General features: G+C 40.5%; 1 protein-coding gene across 5 annotated transcripts in view; it reads right to left on the bottom strand.

Annotated features, from left to right (window-relative positions):
- SIDT1 (SID1 transmembrane family member 1) overlaps nt 1-19,647 on the bottom strand; it is a 101,563-nt gene that overhangs the window by 13,905 nt on the left and 68,011 nt on the right. For all 5 annotated transcript variants that reach the window (XM_079155395.1, XM_079155396.1, XM_079155397.1 and 2 more), the window contains exons 11-19: nt 11,125-11,196; nt 9,521-9,666; nt 8,758-8,831; nt 7,438-7,504; nt 5,712-5,785; nt 4,613-4,736; nt 4,283-4,400; nt 1,911-2,047; nt 1,176-1,284 (exon numbers count right to left, since the gene is read on the bottom strand). In XM_079155395.1, the coding sequence (XP_079011521.1) occupies nt 1,176-1,284; nt 1,911-2,047; nt 4,283-4,400; nt 4,613-4,736; nt 5,712-5,785; nt 7,438-7,504; nt 8,758-8,831; nt 9,521-9,666; nt 11,125-11,196 (921 nt within the window). The remainder of the gene's footprint in view (nt 1-1,175; nt 1,285-1,910; nt 2,048-4,282; nt 4,401-4,612; nt 4,737-5,711; nt 5,786-7,437; nt 7,505-8,757; nt 8,832-9,520; nt 9,667-11,124; nt 11,197-19,647) is intronic.

Genomic DNA, 19,647 nt, shown 5'->3' with positions numbered 1-19,647 from the left:
GCACAACTCTGTCCAAAGAAGGCAAGCAGGGCCATTTGTGGAGGATGTGGATGGACACTGCTATTGGACAAGGATTTCTTTATGCAGATCTGAGAGGTCCCTTAAGATAGAGAACAGAACCAGAGGCAGGAAGAATAGCTATGTTCTGCAGTGTTCTTTTGAGGGTCCCAAAATTCTAAATTGAAACCTGGACCTTCTAAGTTATAATGAAGATAAATTTACCAGTTTGTTTTTTAGTCCTTTCTTTTAAAATTATTATTGTTGTTGTTATTGTTATTATTATTATTATTATTTTGGTGCTGGTGATCAAACCTTGGGCCCTGTGCATGCTAAACACATGCTCTGTCACTGACCTATATTCCCAGTTCCTTCTGCCTTCCTTCCCTTCTTTTTTTTTTCATATTTAATAACTTTGAGTCTGCTTTATAAATTTGAAATTTTCACATATATGGTGAGTGAGCTTTAGGTTGCATTCATTCCCTGGGCTCTGTGAACATTAGGGCAGGTCTATGCTTACGTATAATGATATATCTTAAAATATACATAAGAATTTAATTTTGACTTTCTGCACCTTAAAATGAATTTTTAAATGTAAATGCTCTAAATAACTTGAACTTCCTCTAACATAAGACAACTGAACAGCAAATTACAAACACTCAAAACACTAGGGCTCCCTGAACAGTTTACACTGTCCCCAGCAGTTAAGCAGGTGCCCTGGCTCTTCTTGTCTCAAGAAGTTCTCACCCTAGAGCCTGGAAATTCTATAAAATTCATTCTTGACAACCTTTTAGCATAGTTAGAAGAATGCACATTTTTGAATGCTGTAAATGGAAAAATGCTCCTCTAGGAGGGACTAGTGGTATGATGAACATTCCATTCTACAAATGAACTTTCAAAGTATGGTGGACTATATGGTGTTTGCAGCTGGGAGCTGGAGATGTGCCTCAGCTCAGAGGTGTAGTAAGCTTAGTTCTCTAGCTGAAAACAAAACTAGTGGTAACAGCTAATTCAATCCTATAAGGGAGAGGAATCTCTTGGCGAGAATTAAACACAGCACAGACTTCAGTGCATGTAGACATGATGACCTGTCACACTTTAATTTAGGGTGAAGGCAATGCCTGCGTTTTCAGGGAAATTTAATTCAGGTGTTCACTACAGAAAAATAGGTGACTCACCTATCTTGAAACGACCCATGTAGTAGATCTGGGTGCTGAGGGCCAGAGAGGCCAGAATATGGATGGCAGAGAAGATGACCCAGAACCACACGTCATTTTTTCCAAATACCTAGGAGTAAAGATGGAGGTTACCTTGATCTGGGGCCTTCTGAGAACTCACTAAAATCACTCTCTGAGGCATACTGAAGGAGTGGAAAACTGAGCCTTTTGTGCGTTTTGTTTTTTCCCCCTTCTTGGAACTCACAGGGATCTTTCTGCACAGTGGGCAGGAAAAAGAAGGGCTACTTGACCAAATGGAAATGGAAAAGAAATGGGGGAAGGCAGCTGAATGGCAACAATAATGGGGCTGTGGGTCTAATGAAGGGCTAACGCCCTTCAAATAACTGAAGACAATTAACACTGTGGCCCAGGCACATTCAGAAAGTGGGTTCTGTTCTTTTAGGTTAGTCTCTCCAAAATTAGCTGGGATATCTCGATACCAATTTCCCATGAGTCAGGCCCCAGCTTAATAGTAAAACGATCCGGGGGAGGTTTTACAGGAGCCTGTCACACTGTTAGAAATAACCAGCTGAGTAATCAGAGTGCCTTGAGTGGAACCAGGATGAGCGTGAACCAAAGATTACTGTAAACAGAAACCTGTGAACCCGAGGTGCAACAAACAAACAAACAATACAAAATGACTCCCAAGAGAGCACTTTTTGAGAGTCAGACCGAAGGAGGTGGAGAGGGACGCACCACTCCGAGGACGGTGAGCATGATGACCACGGCGAAGGAAGCATAGGCAGAGTAGGCGCTGGCGTTAATGTCCGGGTGGCGAGTCTGATAGAGTTTCAGCATGCAGAGGCCAGCGATCATGTACATGAAGGAGGTGTCTAAAGACCCAGAGGAGGAGTGGAGACAGAGGTTCAGTGGGTGTCAGACTGATGACACGCTTTAGAGTTTTCTTCAGACTCTGAGTACCCCCTCACTTCAGTCATGGAGTATTTGCTGCCTTCAGACTGTGTGAAGATCTCTAGGTGCGCTCTGTAGGCAGACCCCATGTACTCCACTCCTAACCCCTGCTTCAAGGCTGTTCTTGGCTCTCAGAAGAAAAATATGTAATAGGATAACAATCAACTGGCTCTACTTGCAGGGTATTTGCTTTTTAAACATTGATGTTCAACAGTGATAGCAAAAGAATCCCCAATGGTGACAGTTTAGGCAGTGTGATAGTAAGATGAACGTCAGGTGGGTGTAGGAAGTTGCTCTCAGCACCCTGAAATATAACCTCATTGATTATTGCATGTGTGTGTGCACACACACATGGTTTTATAGCTTAGTGATGAAAAATAGCTAGTCACCAAATGTAGTTTAGCTGAGTTAGAAAAGGGAAAATGCAAAGCAGAATGACAATGCAATACCCTCTATCACTCAAAACTTGGCTAATAAATGAAATGTCTGATAATAACATAAGTTAAGGGTGGTGTGGGGGAAATGGAAACTCACACAGCTAGTGGGAATAGTAATTAATACTCTAAAGAGAAATTTGTTAAATTTTGGCAAAATAGAAGATGCATACACAGGTGACTCACAAAATTCTACTTTTAGGTCTCCCAGGGACCCTCTCTCACATTTGCACAAGGAGACGTTTACAAGAATGTTCATTGCAGTAATGTGTATAATAGCAAAATATCAGCAACATCTAAATGTTGCTCAATGGAGGAGTTAATGTGATCTCTTTTATAATAGAATATGATAATCCTTAAAAATGAATGAAGTCCCTGTTCTTGATTCGGTTTGGATAAATCTTGAAAATGTTGAATGAGCAAAGGGTGAAAAATCATGTGATAAATTAACATTAATTTACTATGAATGTAATAACATATAAAAATTAACTAGAAGGATAAATATCAAATTAATCATAGTTGTTGCCTCTGGGGAAAACGTCGAAAAATGAATTTCGGTTCAAAATGGTTCAATTCTATCACAACACTTTATTTCTTAAAATGTAGGTCTAAGGCAAATACTTAAAAGTGATGACTTTTTTTCATTCAGAGTGGTGAATGATATTCTGTAGTTTTCTCTATTAAAAGTATTTTCTAATTTAAAATGATTAAATGTTACAGGATTTTAGTGGTGTTCTCACAGCCACAGATCAGAGAACAAACATAAAAATGACCATTTAAAATTTTTTTACCCTAGAGTGTTGGCAACACCGTTAATTGGTTGCCGGTTCAACTCTTCCCTTCCTCCCCTTTTAATAGCACCTCAATACTGACTCAGTATTTACCCTTCCAATTTAGAAATGCACATCCTTCAGGCCCCTTGGCTAATTCTGCTCTTGGTTCCAGGGATGAGTCTGATTGGTCTAAAGGAAATCACACCTCCTTTGCTGATTGGTGTAGCAACCCAGGCCTGGGCTAACCAGCACTTAGTGAATACTTCAGGAATGAGCTCTTGAGGTGAGAGGGAACATTGTCTGAGGGTTTCTTGAAGTTTCCTTGCTCTTCAATGAAGGCCCCTGGAAACCAGCTTAAAAGCCCCTCTGGACCTGGACAATGGTGATGTGAAGCCAGCACCTGCTATCACTACTTTTGCCACCATGAGTGAAATTAGTGTAAAACCAACATATTGACTGTGCACAACCAAAGTGATTCATTCCAAAGAGAAATGGAATGGGACTCAACAGATAAATCAACCACAAGCCTTTTCTACCTCTGTATTTTCCGTGAGCTGTTAGATGTCCTTATTACTTAACCCAATCCGAATTGGGTTTTCTATCATTTTTACTCCAGAGCAGTCTAATTGCTCAATTAGGCCAAGTTATTCCAGAAGTCTGTTAATGGATTCTACCTCTCTTGATGCCTAATGCTTAGCCCATTGTCTTCCTTTAGATCTCTCCATGGGATTATCATTCAGCATCGAGTATTTTCCAGTCTAAAAGATGGTGAAAAGAAAAAGTGGTAAAATACACGGAAACCATGCTTTGTGGTGAGGTGCTGTCAGGTCACTTCAGCTCACACAAAAGGCCTTTTAACTCCTGCAAGTTGAGTTTAGCATTATTGGAAAGGTACCAGGATAAGATTCCTATAACTCAAATCTTTGTAGTTGATATAAATTCTAATTACCAAACTGGAAATTGGAGTAATTAGGGCAGACGTGGTAACAAGCACTGAGCACCCCTTCCATCATCAGTGCGATGCCCATAGCATAGAAGAGACCAAAGTGTTTGGGAATCCCGTACTCCTGAAAAAGGAAAAAGGTAGGTCAAAAGAAGGACACTAGTAGTCAGTGATGTGCCCACAGAATATGAAAGCCTAGGCTTCCGGCCTCATGTGGCTCATTACACATAAAATATCATCCCGGCATCAAGCCAGATGCCCCTCCCCATTGCAGATCCTGTTTGGAATCATGGTCATTCCCAGCTCCTACCTCTGATTTGCCCACACTGTCCTCACCATAGCAAAGATGTCCTTGGCTTCCAGGGCTCTTCGATGGAGAATGTCCCGGCGTAAGACTATCAGCAGGAACAGGAAGCCCAGAAGCACATGGCCCAGGTTACTGAGAATATTGTTGAAGGCACTAAAGGATGAGTGAGAAACCATGAGAGTGAAGGAAATCAAGAGGATTCGGGAAATGAATGAATGCACAAATGAGCGAGTGATCTCGGCATTCAGTATTTTCCACCACTAACCGGTCCCTAAGATTTCAGGACTGGAAAGTCATACAAAATCCTCTTTAACCTAGCCCCTTCATTTTAGGATGCTTACTTAGCTTGTGATAATATGTCTGTTCCCTTTCAAGAATGCCTGCTCAGCATCCCTAACACTGTCCCATTTTTTCTTGTCTTCATGGCACGGCAAAGTATAAGTACTAGGAAAGAGAGGCTCCAGGAAGACAAGTCTTAACTACACTGAGAGTGAATTCTCACAGGTGGACCCAAGTTTGTGGCAATATTCAAGTTATGTAGCATATTCTCTGACTGTGAATTTCAGGACAAATGTTGACCAATCACAGCCAACAGCTTTAAATTTCAGGAAACGAAGGCAAATTCAGCTCTGGAACAAGAAGCCAGCCCCCACGAAACTGTTCTTTCCTTGTCATTAAGTTCTATCTAGAGAAGAGCCATGACAGTTGCAGGCCTGGAATGAGGTTCTCATATCACTAACAGCTGAGGGACCTTCAGCAAGGTCCTTAACTTTGTTATGCCTAAGCATCTTCGTCTAAAAAATGCTGGTGATGAGAATCTATCTCATTAGGTTGTTGGACAGATTAAATGAGGCCACAGGCTGCCAGCTCATGCCCGTGAACTCATGCCATGACAACTAGGGACCTGACCTTTTCAAAAACCTGGTTGCCTGTTCTCAGCTGGTGATTTTAGGAATGTTGCCTGGGGCCCTGAGGAATGAGAAGCATACCTGCTTTCAATCACTGGGTTTAGTTCCTCTTTACCCTAATTGGGGTAGTTTTCCACAGTTGCTTTTAAAAAAACTGAAATCACATTAGACAGAAAGGAATGTCTACATGCCTCATGAGCAACCAGAGGACTGCGTTTACCTTAGGACGCCCAAGGGGTGAGCACAGAGGAAGTTGTAGTAGCAGATGTCCTGGTTGCCAGTGACATTTACCACCTGTAAAATCAAGTGTGAGAAAAGGAAATGTGGTTTTTCTCCATCCCCTAAGCCCCACCTGAAGTCACAAAGAGCCGACTGGGCTGCCAGCCCTGCCCTGCCAGTGGCTTTCGGTGTATCAGGTGAGCTTTCTCCATAGGGCTAGATCTTTATTTACCACTGTTGCACATCACAGGCACATTTCCCATAAATGTTACCTTGTACTTTTTCTTTATTTTTAAACTGGGGATTGAACCCAGACATGCTTTACCACTGAGCCATATCCCCAGTCCATTTTACTTTTTAAATTTTTGAGTCAAGGTCTCACTAATTTGCTAAGGCTAGTGTGGAACTTGCTATCCTCCTTCCTCAGCCTCCTGAGTAGCTGGGATTATAGATGCACCACAGGCCCAGCACCACTGTGCTTTGAATGCAGACCTTCTGTGCACCCCACTAAGTGGTCTCAACATGGAATTCAACCAAGTGTGGGTCCTTTGTTATCATAATAAAAGGACTTTGAAAGAATGCTAACATAGGGCCCTGCCTTTTAAGTCTGACTTGCTAGGTCCTATTTTCTAGATGAATGCTGGGGAATGTGGAGTTGCCCCATTCTCTGGGTGAAAATGATTATTACTATCATCAGGTGGACTTGTATGCATTCTGCTTTCCATATTTATCACGATCTATCAAGAACCTACCCAAGCCACAGCACAGCTGTGTTTTCTCATAGGGGCCCCAAGGTATGCAGAGACTATTTACATTATAAACAGTGTTTTTCAAACTCATAAAGCCCTTGCCCTCATTATATAACAAGTATGGAATGAACTAAATATTATTAGACCATTAACTCTCAAACATGACTGTACTCTGGGATCAGTAGGGGCTTAAACAACCCTGACGCCTAGTACCACCTAGTAAAACTCTGATCTTCAGGGTGTGGGATTTTTAAAAGTGAGCTAGCTGATTTTAATGCACAGCAAAGTTTGAAAGCCACTGCATCAGAAATGTCTTCAACCTTGTGTTGTTCTAAAGGGGACTTCTCATGTGTCATAAATTCTGGAGAATTTACACTTAAAGTTACCTGGACCCCAAATGAAATTCTCATACGTAAGTGATCTAGACCCTCAGGTTCTGTGAAGGACAAGTGGGAATTCTCAAGCTGTTTTGCGATTATCTTTATTTGATTTTTAATTTTTTGTTTGCATTTTATATTTTCTTTTTTGTTTTAATATTTTTTTCTAGCTTCATGAAGCTGTTTTTCATTTTATAAAACCTATTAACCTCAATGAGAAGGCACAGGCTAAAATAGACCTCAGATTTCTTCATTTTAGTCTGAAACTTTATTTACTCTACTCCTTATTCCATGATGATCAGAGAGCTCAGACTGGAAAATAACAGATGCAATTGGTAAATATTACTGAATGACTGCAAGGTAATAATTTCAGGCTGGTAGACAAAATAATATAAGAGGTCCCAGGTTCCTTTGTGACCAAACAATTGGGAAAGAGATTGAACGGCCAGGTAAAGATCAAGCAATGAAGCGGTCCAATTGGAACCCAAATGGAAAATTAATTTTTGAACTGATTCTAAATTACACCTTTCTCTGTAGGTCACAGTGAAGGCTTTCCTTGCAGGATGGAAGCTGGGATTCTGGGGCTGGGGGCAGCACTTACTGTCTGGTAGGTGATGACCAACTGGATCACAGGCAGTGCATAAAATACAGCAATAGTAATGATGTTCCTAAGCAGACAGAACCATAGACAGACATTTCCAAAATAAGAATAGAATCTTTGCTTAGTTTTTTTAAAAACTCTGTAACTTGCAAAAACAACTAGAAGCTGATGATGTGGCTCCTGTTTCTCTAGTTTTCCTCTTCCCTTCTTTTGCATTTGATACACAATATCTTGACTAAAGGGGAGGTAAGGTTATTCTTAGTCTGAGAAAATATTAACTGAAACGATGTATTTAAAGGCTAATGATTGGCACCCAACAAATATTAGATTTTTTTTCTTTCCTCTTTGTACAATCATTTGTAAAATAGTATAAAATCTGCTTCTGGTTTAACTGCATTATTAGCGAAAGCCTAACTTTTTAGGATGCCCTTATGGTTTAGATGTGAGGCATCCCCCAAAAGCTCATGTGCAAGAAAATTTAGAGGTAAAATGATTGGGTTATGAGAGCTTTAAGGTAATTGGTGCATTACTTCTCTAATAGGGATTTGCTTGATGATGACTTTAGGCAGGTAGGGTGTGGCTGAAGGAGAGGGTGATTGGGGGAATGCCTTTGGGGTATATATTTTGTGAGCCAAGTTCTGTCTGTGTCTGCTTCCTGGTTGTCATGTCCTGGGCCACTTTCCTCCACCACACTCTTCTGCCATGATGTTCTGCCTCACCTCAGGCACAGAGGAGTAGAGTTGACTGTCTCTGAACTGAGACCTCTAAAACTGTAAGCCCCAAATAAACTTTTCCTCTCCAAAATTGTTCTTGTCAGGTCTTTTCATCATAGCAGTGAAAAGGCTGAAAATAGATGCCATTAGATTAAAAGTGATCAGAGTGCAAGTAACAGGTGAGGGACTGCATGCAGAGGATGTAGCTCTCTTAGATAACTCTTAGTTCTATAATGATAGTCCCACTGTGAAATTCTGTGTGGCCCCATTGTCCCTGTTTTCCCTGCAATAGCTGTGGTCAAGGAAAAGGACATTCTTCAGCGGAAAAGATTGGGAAGGGCTGCTTCACAAGAGGGCCTGGGCCTTTCTCAGGCGAGGAGAAGCCCTTGCCTGGTAGCTCAGCCTTTTGGCTGGGTGGAAGGCTGCATCTGTGAGTGTGACCACCACACATCTATTTATCATTAGCTGATGGCATCATTGCCTATACCTGTGCCTCATTAAATAGTAACTCCTTGTGACATAAGTGGCTGCGGTTTTTACAAAGAACTTAAATTTAAGTAGTTTGATTTTATTTAGGGAACCAAGTTTCAATTGATCATCCACTTACCAAAAATAAATTTTATATTTTTTGCTGACAATTCTCCGGTCCTTCCTGGACAGATCTGACACATAAAGGAACATCTGGGACACCAAATAAAAGGAGAACACAAAAATGTACCTGGATTACTTGCATAAAATAAAGAGACTGACACATTTCAATTTAATCCCTCACTAGGAATTTAAATTATTCAACAAGACTTTTCTTTTAATTTTGCTTTCCAAGGGTACTTCAATAAAAATCATCATATTCTTCTTGAAATATTAAGGACTGGCAGATATGGGATTCCTCTTAGAAGGCTCAAAGTCTTCTTAAATGTTGAGTAATTATTTCCCAACTTTCAGAGCTGTACATCATGTGGTTGTTGAATTATGTAAGGTTGAAACTGTGCAATTATGTTCATATCTTTTACTGGTACAACATGATAAATATAGGGCAGAAAGAAATAATAAACTTTACTCCTGAAAGATGATATGTGCAGAAACCAGGAGCTGTTGCGGGTCCACCCCTTCAAAGAATCTTTCCTTCTATCTGGTTGAATCCCTTCATCCCTTTTTGTCCACAGTCAGACACTTCAGGTCCTGAGAGCATTTAATGCTCTATCTTTAATTTCTCATTAAAAAATTTCCCCCTGCCAAAAAAAGTGTTCATGAACTAGAAAATTTGATTTTCCTTGAAGGAAAAAAATAAAGGAAACTGAGGCACTGGTGAAGTTTATTCTATAGCTGAAATTTCTGCCCTCTCAAAAAGCATAGCCAGACAGAAGAAGTACCTTGGTCCGGATGATGTTTTTGTCACTCTCAATATCTGGCATAGTGTCAAAGTCACTCTCTTCTACGGAGCTGTCTGTGTCTGACTGGCATGGCTGCCCACCATCAGAGGGGGACATCTGCCTTCCAGGACTGGAGCTCGACTCATCTGAAACAGAAAACTCATTAGCCTTTAAAAGTCAAGAACACCTATGAATTCCATTTCTCTGCAAAACGCAGAGTTCTGCCTCATTCTAGAAAGTACCATGTTGGTCAAAACTCACTCCTTACCCATGAGACATGCTCTTTCCATCATACCCTCTTAATGGACCTTTAGCTTTCTCATCTCCTATTTTTATCTTTAGCTTATCTATCTCCAGGGCTGAATATGTTTTAGAATATAAAGGCATCTGCTCTGTTAACAATTTTTTTTTTTTTTTTTTTTTTTTTTTTTTTTTTTTGTGGTGCTGGGGATTGAACTCAGGGCCTTGTGCTTGCAAGGCAAGCACTCTACCAACTGAGCTATCTCCCCAGCCCCTCTGTTAACAATTTGAACACAAAAATAACACTGTGCTTTTATTTCATGTTTCATATTTTAAAATATGAACACAAACATGTAAACATACACATGCATATAGTTATGTGTAGCATCTATCACATAGATGTGTAAGCACACGCATATCCAGAAGCTATACATTTCTCACAGATAAAGTATTTATACACAGAAATCCCCACATGCCATATCTATGATTATATAATGAGAACAATATTCTCAGGCAGAAGGATTCTTCTGTTCCCATGAATGTTTCCCAGAGCAGATGGGATTTGTGCAGCTTGAGCACATGAGTAAAGCCTGCCTTCCGTTTAATTTCTTCTGTTCAGATGGCTTAAAAAAAATCCTGTTCTTACAGAACTAAAAATAAACAGCCTACACTGAGCCCACATGCTCAAAGTTACAGAACAGGGCAGGAATACGGGACTCCCAATCCCTGGACATGGACATTTTAAGGAACACCTTTCACAGGCCTGCAAGTGTCATGGAAGGGGTGGGGGTGGCTGCTCAGTGCACTCCTACCCTCCCAAGGCAGGGACAGTGATTCTGTTCCTTCAAGGCAGCTTAATGGGTGCTGGGCTTGCCATAGGAATGACTGGGTGGCACTGAGCAGGCTCAGTTGTGAAGTTGCCAAAATGGAGGACTGTCAGGCTATAGCCACGTTCACCTGCAACACTGCCTGAGTCTTCCGACCGCCCTTACTCCACTGAAACCTGAGAATGAAAGGACCGATCAATTGAGGTCAGGCTCATTGTGACATCTTTCATGCCCTAAACTCCGGCTGGGTATGTAAAAGTCCCCAATGGGCCTTAGTAGTTGATGGCAACCATTGCAGGGAATTCTGTTCAAGTGTGTCTAGCATAGCCAAGAAACAGAACAAGAGAACTGCAGAAAGTTAAAGCTAGAAGGAACTTTCCAGATTATCCAACTGATTCCTCTAACAAATAAAAAACTATTTCATAGGATGACTGACTTGCCCACCATCACAGTTCTTAGTGGCTGGAATGCCATTTGTATGCTAATCTGTGCAGGATCAGGAAACAGTTCCACCAATAGGCTCATCATAGGAAGTACCTATTGCCCCATAATTGCTCCCTTCAGGTGTGCTGGCAGCAATGGGATGTGACACCGCCATGTTTCCAGAGCCTGAGAAAAAAATCAAAGAGACAAACATTTTATGTCTAGCTGTTAAAACAAAACAATCCAATTCTAAATAGCTCGAATCATCAGGTCACAATATTTTAAATTTGATTTTCTTTTTACTCTGAGAGTCACCAAACTGTAGTTCTTAGGGCAAATTTACCCTACAAGTGGCTTTTGTATGGTTCTTAAACCAAGAATGGTTTTTACATTTTTAAATGTTTGGGGGCAAGATCAAAAGAAGAATAATATTTCATGGCAGATTAAAATTATATGAAATTCAAATTTCAGTATTCAATTCTAAAAGTTCTATGGAAACACAGCTACCCTTGTTTGGGTACAAATATGGTTGCTCTTGTGCTATAATGGCTGGTTGAGTGGTTGCAACTTAGACCATATAGCCCATAGAGCCTAACATATTTATTATTTGACTCATTACAGAAAATAAAAAATTGACTCCTGCCTAACAGTATTTCAGAATCACAGAATAAAGGATCCTAGGTCTGGAATCACTGGGAGGAAAGCTATCACTGAACAGAAACACCAGAGATAAACTAGTATTATTAAGTCACAGAAATTTGTAGGTTTATTGTTATACCACTTAGTAGTTCCCTAACTATAGGCAGGAAGTAAGGTAAGATGAAAGTTACTGCACTCACTACAGCAGTAAGTGTTGACGACATGAACTCAGGGTGTAGATGAAGACCAGTTACTTTGAGGGATACACTGGAGGCAAAATAGTTGCATCTGTTTTGCCAACTGGTTGTTGACAGTGAGAGAAAAATAGACTCGGAGAATGCTCCTCAATTATTTCCAGTGAAATACAGATTCCTAGTATCAGGAAGAGTGAACTCATTGCTCTGAGAATCTAGGGGTTACTCTGGAGGCACTCTACCATATGCATGGAGAAAAATATCTCCCAGAGTTCTTACTAGGCAAGAAGCTATCTCTTTAAGTTTATCCATTTCTGAGAATTAAACCAAACTGAACCAAGAGGGCGGAATCTATGAACTAGCAGGCATCTGGGCAGTTTCTCTTAGTGCCACAATATTTGCAAGAGCCATATCACCTATGGAATTTTATGAGAACATTTCTACACTGCCTTCTGAACTCTGGCAGGGATCTGGATAATGTCAAGCTGATGGGGATTTCAACAAATTCCTTTCTGAGAGGTGAAATTGCTGGTGTCACATGACAGATAAAAGAGTCTGTGAGTTAACTGGCCAGTCTGCCTCTGTCTCTGTCTCTCTTTCTTTCTCCAGTGTTGGAGATTAAACCCCAGGGCCTTGCACATGCTATGCAAATGCTCTACTACTGAGGAGAACCCCCAGCCCACTGGTCAGCCTCTTATATTACTTTAGGGAAATACATTTAAGTGAAGAAACTTAGCAGAGGATATTTTAAAATATCCTTACTGTAATTTCAGTGTCTTCACTAAAAATTTAATTTGTTATAACTTCCATGAAAGGTACAATGCACAACACATGTAGAAGAACAAAAAGCCTCAAATATTTCCTAGTTGTCAGTCAACTTTCTTCATCCAACTTTCAAATTTCATTTCCATTGGTTGATGGTAAAAATATTCACACACCCATTTTGTAGGCTTGATTTTTAAAAATTCCTCATGTGCCCTTTTGTTTCCTCCGTGGGAAAAAAAAATAATTAAATGTTAAGGTTCCAAACTTTTATCTAGGCGATGAGAAACAAATCTAATGGACTTGGAGAACTGTTTTCCTTTCTCCTTTTGGTGTCTTAGCTAAGAACTGGCTGGACTGCAAGGCTTTTGGCTAATGCAGTGTTCTCTGCAGGTGAGGTTGTTCCCAAGGTCCTCAGAATGTAGACTTTGACCCTTGGAATGCATGCTCTCGGGTGTTGTTAGTAAGCTTATTATATTTATTATTTAGAGAAATGAAGTTCTGGACCTTCCTTGGGCTAACCCATGAATATGCAACACAGCATCAATACCATCAATGCTTTTCATCTAAGTTTGAGGCAAACAAACAAACAGGTTACCTTCAGGCTCTTGAGTATGAGGGATCAAATCTCTTGAGCACAGTAAATGTTAGGTGAAGATGTTCTGTGCAATTTGGCTTCCTTTCCTTGACAGAGGGCAGAGTTGGTCATAGTTGTAGCACAGAGCTTTGTTGTGCTTCTGCTACTGCTCCTATTGACTACAAGAAGTACCACCACCATTACCAATCCCTAGCACTGCTCCAGCTCCTAATGCTTTTATTGCTACTACTGCTGCTGCTACTTCTACTCACTGCTGTTCATTGGAAACTTACTGTACCAGATACCTTTTTAAAAAAATTTTTGGACCTTAATTTATTTATATTTGGTGCTGAGAATCAAACCCAGCACCTCACACATGCCAGGCAACTGCTCTACCACTGAGCCACAACCCCAGCCCACAAGACACTCTTAAGTTTCCTCCAAGAATTTAGTTCTTTGACTTTTCAACAACCTAAAGAGGTGATAAATTTTATCATTTTAAAGATGATAAAATGGAGGTACAGAAGGAACAAGTAGTTTTCCCAGTCACTCAGATAGAGGGTGATGAGTGCTAAAGTGTTAAAACTTACCTTCTTTTTTTGACGTTCATTTTTTATTGTATAAGTTTAAGATGTATAACATATTTTGATAGACATATGCATAATGAAATGACTACTATAGGTAAGCAAATTAACATATCTATCACCTTGCATAGTTACATCTTTTTCCTTTTAAGAGCACTGAAAAGCCACCTGCTTAGAAAAAATTTCAATATAGAATACAATACTATTAACTAGAGTCCTCCTGTACATTAGATCTCTAGACTCATTTTTCCTACATAACTGCAAGTCTACTCACTGTTTCTATGTATTCAGAATGTTGTTTGTCTTAGATTTTACATATAAGTAAGATCTTACAGTGTTTTCCTTTGTGTCTGGTTTATATCATTGAGCAGAATATCCTTCAGGTTCATCCACAGAATCATGTCTTAAATGGTAGTATCTCCTTTTAAAAGGTGAATAATAGCTCATAGTGTATATGTATCCCCAAATTTAGAGTCTCAATTGAAAAAGTACAAATGTTTTCCTTCAAACTATGAATAATTGGGAACAAACATGTTACTTTCACGTAGTACTTGAGAAAATCTTTTAAGGAGGTTGTGGTTCATTTGCATCTCCACTTTAATAAACTTTTATTTTTAAAAACTAAGAACAACTTTTGCTGTTGTTGATTGGCTGCTGCTGCCTGCCAATGATCCCCTGCAGGGCAGAGCCCAGTGTTCCTTTCTTCTGTTCAGTTCATTGCCAGAGTCTTAAGATAATCCCTGTTATGGTCTCATGCCTAGATGATGTTTAGTCTTTTACATTTCCCTCAGTATTTTTAATATCTTTTAAAGTTTAAGCTCCCTATTTTTAACCATTAACTTATGTCCTCTGCTTAAAATGTAATTTTGGAAAGTTATTATGTGTGTAAATAGTACATAAAGAATGACATGGGAACCCTAAGACCTGGCACTGTCAGCATTTCAGTTTTAGTGGGATGTGGGGCAAGTAGAAGTGTCACAGGAAAATGTCCAAGTTCTGCTGTGGCAGGAAGTTAAAATGTTCCTGGGAACCTGTGTTCTGTGATGTGTAATTAAAAGGAAAACAAAAGTCAAAAACTAGAATCAAAGCAAGAGAACAGATAAGGATTGCCAGTTTTGTTAGGTGACAACTACGTAGGTCTCTGCAGATTTGGATGGACCACTGATGTATGTGATCTGCATGGCTCCTAAATGAGCATGCTCTGGTTTTAGTTTAGTTGCTGGCCCTGTTCACTTGGAGGCAACCACAACATCATGGCTTCTGTGATGGGCAGGAGCACCAAGATTGTCATATGCAATACAACCGCCAGCATAAAAATGTGTGTCTCTTTGGGCTTATCTATGGACAATTTTAAATATGAGATCAGCCAAGGTGGAGTAACAGAATTCTGTTAATTTTGATTATATCTCAGACTTTTAAAGAATGCCAAAAAGTCAAAGCATTTCTTTCTAAACTTGAAAGAACGATTATGGTCATATGTATATTTTAAATAGCATAGCATTTAAAAAGCAGAATTAAACACAAGATAACAGTTTACAGGACAGATCAAGATGTTCTGGCTGGGGATAGCAGATGTAAGATTGTGAATGATCACATCTTAATGAATGAAGACACTTGTTTGGGTATGTTTTTCTCTGAGCTTGAACTTCTTGCCATCTGTTTACTTTTTATCCTAAATGCCCTATGTGAATAGAAAAAAAGTTCATTTCAGATTGAGCATGTTTGGGTCTTTCAGGGACTTCCTATTTACAGTTGTGCTACTTACAGTTGTGCTTCCTCTTTCTGTCTGTGAAGACCCTGGGGATTGGAAGCTGCAGAGAGGCAGAAATGATGTGAACTAGCCACCAGGAAATGTTATCTTTATGCCAATAGGCTACCTACCCCAACTAGTCTCATGTTTTGCTTCAAAAGTTGAAGAGGACATGAAGAGAACTATTAATCTTTAAAGAGGAATGTAAAAGTAAAATTTCCTTGGAGGAAAAAAAGTCAAAGAAATTTCGAAAAAGAGTAGAAAAATAAGGACTAGAATTTGAGACCCATTGCTAGACAGGTTGATGATGGTCTTTGTTCCTTGAGTTTTCCAAATTTGACATGCTCTTTGTCTTATACCCATCAGATCCTGCTCTTTGCTAGGTGGTTTATAAAATGATGACTCTTCCCAAAACACGGTTTGATCTGTGCCATGGTTTGAATATGGTTTGAGTGTATTCCTCAAGGTTTATGTGCTAGAAGTTTGGTCCCCAGTGTGGCGATGTTGAAAGGTGGTGGAACTTTGAGATGTAGGCCCTTGTGCACCGTAATTAGGTCGGGGGCACTACCTTGGAAGGGATTAATGTAGTTCTTACAGGAGCCCAGTTAGTTCCTGAGAGACCAAGTTATAATAAAAGGGCAAGCCTGGCCCTTGAATCTCTTCAGCTTCCTCTGTTGCCATGTGAGTCTTTTTGCACATGGACTATCCACTTTCTCTGTCAAGCTGTGGTGCAGCCAAGGGGGCCCTCACCAGAGGCTGGACGCATGGGGCTGCCTGATCTTGTACTTTCAGCTTCTAAAACTGTGAGTTAAATAACCTCTTTTCTTTACAAATTTTGGACTCAGATATTCCATTCTAGTGACAGTGTGAACAGCAGGCTTTGCTCTGCTCTGAGTTACTCCATGATGTGTAGAACAACAATTTTTAGGCTGTGCCTAAACTTGAGTTACTCCATTTTGAATTTCAGTGCTGATGAATAAATTAATTGTGCCTATAAAAATGACCACCTTTGAACTTATTGAATTAAATAGAAGCCCATGAATGCATGGGCACACCAAATTCATATTTGAAAAACCAGGCCCACAACTTATCAAACATACCAGATCACCAAATGATGCAACCCCCTCACTTGAGACCCACAGAAGGAGAAGCCCCCTCAAGAGTGGACATGGCAGCACATGACATCCCATCACCTTGTCATTCATCATAAGCCTTGCTCAGGAAAATCACCCCAGTGGTGGACCTCCGAATCTGTCTTTGGGCTGTAGCAAAAGGCCATTTCTACTGCCCGTGATGATCATGCATGGCCCACTCAAGCTGACATCTCCATCTGACACTGTGAAACTGCTGTCCGTCCAGACCTTGGCCTAGAATAAGTTCCTGTGTTTTGACAGCTCTGCACGAGGTTTTTGGTTCATAATCTTACCTAACCATCTGTAGTGACTCTTTGACTCTGACTTCATATCTCTCTCTGCTTGTGCTCTTGGCTCAGCATCCTGTAACCCTGTGACTGCCTGAACCTTTCTTACTCTTCTGCGACCTATTTATATATCATTTTGTGAAGTATGATGGGTGACTTGAGTGTTATAAATATTAGAAATTAAGATTGGAATGAAAGGATGTGTGTTTGCCTGATTTATAACTATCAGGTGACCATGAGTATTTGAAGAACAGCCACAAGTGACATAATTTGTTATTATTCATTGTGGAAAGACAGAAACATGTTTGGTCTATGTTAATGACATAGCTTGCTCACCAGACAGAAAATGGACTAACAGTTCTTAAATCTACTATCTTGTCAGGTTTGTCACCTCTCTCACTTGAGAAAGTAACCTCCACTAATGCTGCCCCTATGGTTCATGGCTCAACCATAAGGAGGCCTGCAAGGGAGGCTTCAATATCTCTCTTCTTGGTTAGCAACTGAATTTCTATAAGGATTTGGAATGTGAGGTTTCTCCACTAATAGAGCCAGTGAAGGAAATGTTTTAAAGCCCAGAGCCTCCCCAGTGCCCCTCAAATTGACACAGAGCCCTGCCTTTAGTATTAAGTGATGATTCGAGAATCCAGTATCCAGCCATTCCTACCATGATGAAAAAGTCCCTTCCACATCTCTAGAACAGCTTTATACCAGCACTGTTTCCACCTCACCCAGGCTCAGAGTCTTATCGTCTTCATTCCATGAAGTATGAAAGAAATCCATTTGCTTTTTTAGGAGAGTTGGAACCAACAATGATATTTTTCAAATATAACTTAAACAACTGTGTGCATGTCAAAGGAAAAACAAATTCAGAGTATCCAGCAGATTTTTTGATGCAGCCCTTCCATCATTACCTAACAAGACAGAACCAACTTGGCAACTTATTTCCTTCACCTCAATCAAACCTATGGTGGAAGCAGTGTACTAAAGTTCCCTTGATGTTTAGCCCCATAGAGGTGTGGGCCACTTGCGTGTCTTGAATCTGTGTGATACCATCCCATTCCTCTTTCAGAAGCTGCTCCCAGCATTTTCTCTGGCCGCCAGCCCTCAGGGCATTTCCTGCAGCTCTGAGCTGCATAGAGCTTCGGTGCCCTATAGTCACATTGATCCTGGCCTTGGGAGAGAAAGACATTTCTGTTTCCTTGTGCTTCTCCAAAGGTCCCTCCCCTGTCTCACTTTAGCTTTCTGATCCTCCTGACTTGCCTCTGACTCTACCTCCTGGCTAACTTCTCAAGCTGTCCCAGTCACTCACTGGCTCTTCCCTCAGGCATAGCTTGTCTTTTCCTGCTCTTGCTGTAAACAACTAGGTCTTGGCTCATGAGCAGTCATGGGACAGTGGAGGTGGTGCCAGTTTTCCCAAAGCTTCTCTACATTACAAAGGCTCCTTTTTCTCTTTGAATATTTGTGTTCTCTATGACTTAAGCTGGCATTTCATCCAGGTATCTTCACCTGTGCCTGGCAGCTGATGTGTTTAGGTCAGAAATTCTCAGGCAGGGAGAAGCAGGGTCACTTTTGTTTCAAGAGGACATTTGGTAGTGTCTGGAGACATTTTCAGTTGTCATAAGGAGGAAGTGTACTCTGGAATCCAGCAGGGAGAGCTGAAGGTTGCTGTTAAACATCTTATAGTGTACAGAAGAGCCCCCAGTGACAAAGACTTATCTGGCCCACCATGTCAATAATGTTGATTTTGAGAAACCCTAGTCTTAGAGAGAGGATCTCCCTCTAATTCTACAAGTGAGTCTACATGGCACATAGGTAGACCTACTCCTTGTAGTGACTAGTTTGACAATATGTTTCCCTGTAGGCCAATGAAACATGAGAAGATGCTGGGGAGGGACTTGGGAAAAATGCCCTCCCTCCGTAATTGGCAGGTAGGGGTGGAGCCTAGACACATCTTCTCACAAGTCCTGGGAGCAAAACAGAATCCAGGGAATGACAGGGAAGTGGACCAAAGCCACTGGACTCCAATCCTGAAGTCCATGGCTCTGCTCACCTTCCAGGCAAAGGAACCTCTTATTGTTTTAGTGTGTGTGAGGTGTTATTTTGTTGTGGTTGCAGTTGTTGCTACTTGCAGTCTCATAAATATGAATGATGTAGCTTTATTATTTTTGGTCACTCATTTGTTTCTGCTTGTCATCTGCAGGGTGCCTGTACCTCTTAGCTAGTTTGTAAGGCCTTCCTGATCTTGGCCAATGATCTGGCTCAAGTAAAAACACTGTCTGTTTATGCTTTATTGTTCAAGAAACCCTTCTGAGCATGGAATTCCTATAAGTATTATCACAATGAAAAAAACAACAGTACTTGTACAATAAAAAATAGCATCCCATTCCCCATGGAATCCAACCAAATGGATTTAGTCCTAAGTTTGATTAGTCCTAAAATAACACTAAAACCTGTAAGCATTATAAGAAAAAAGATGAGAGCCAGAGGAAGACAAATTCACTGAAAATTTCTGTAAATAAAAGGGAAAGCAGCACTTGGCATTTAAAACTATGAAAGCAGGTACGTCTTCTTTTGCAGTCTTTTATATTGGCAGTTGTTCATTAAAACAAACTGCCTGGGTGGCTGGAAAAATAGACATGCTGACTTTAAGGAAGATGAAGGTAAAAAAAAAAGCAAGACTTTCAGTAGAGGGAGAAATGATCCTGCTGGTG

This window comes from Sciurus vulgaris, assembly GCF_902686455.1.
Source record: "Sciurus vulgaris genome assembly, chromosome: 10".
Lineage (NCBI taxonomy): Eukaryota > Metazoa > Chordata > Mammalia > Rodentia > Sciuridae > Sciurus > Sciurus vulgaris.
The sequence above is the reverse complement of the archived record's forward strand: the minus strand, read 5'-3'. Positions and strand labels throughout refer to the sequence as shown.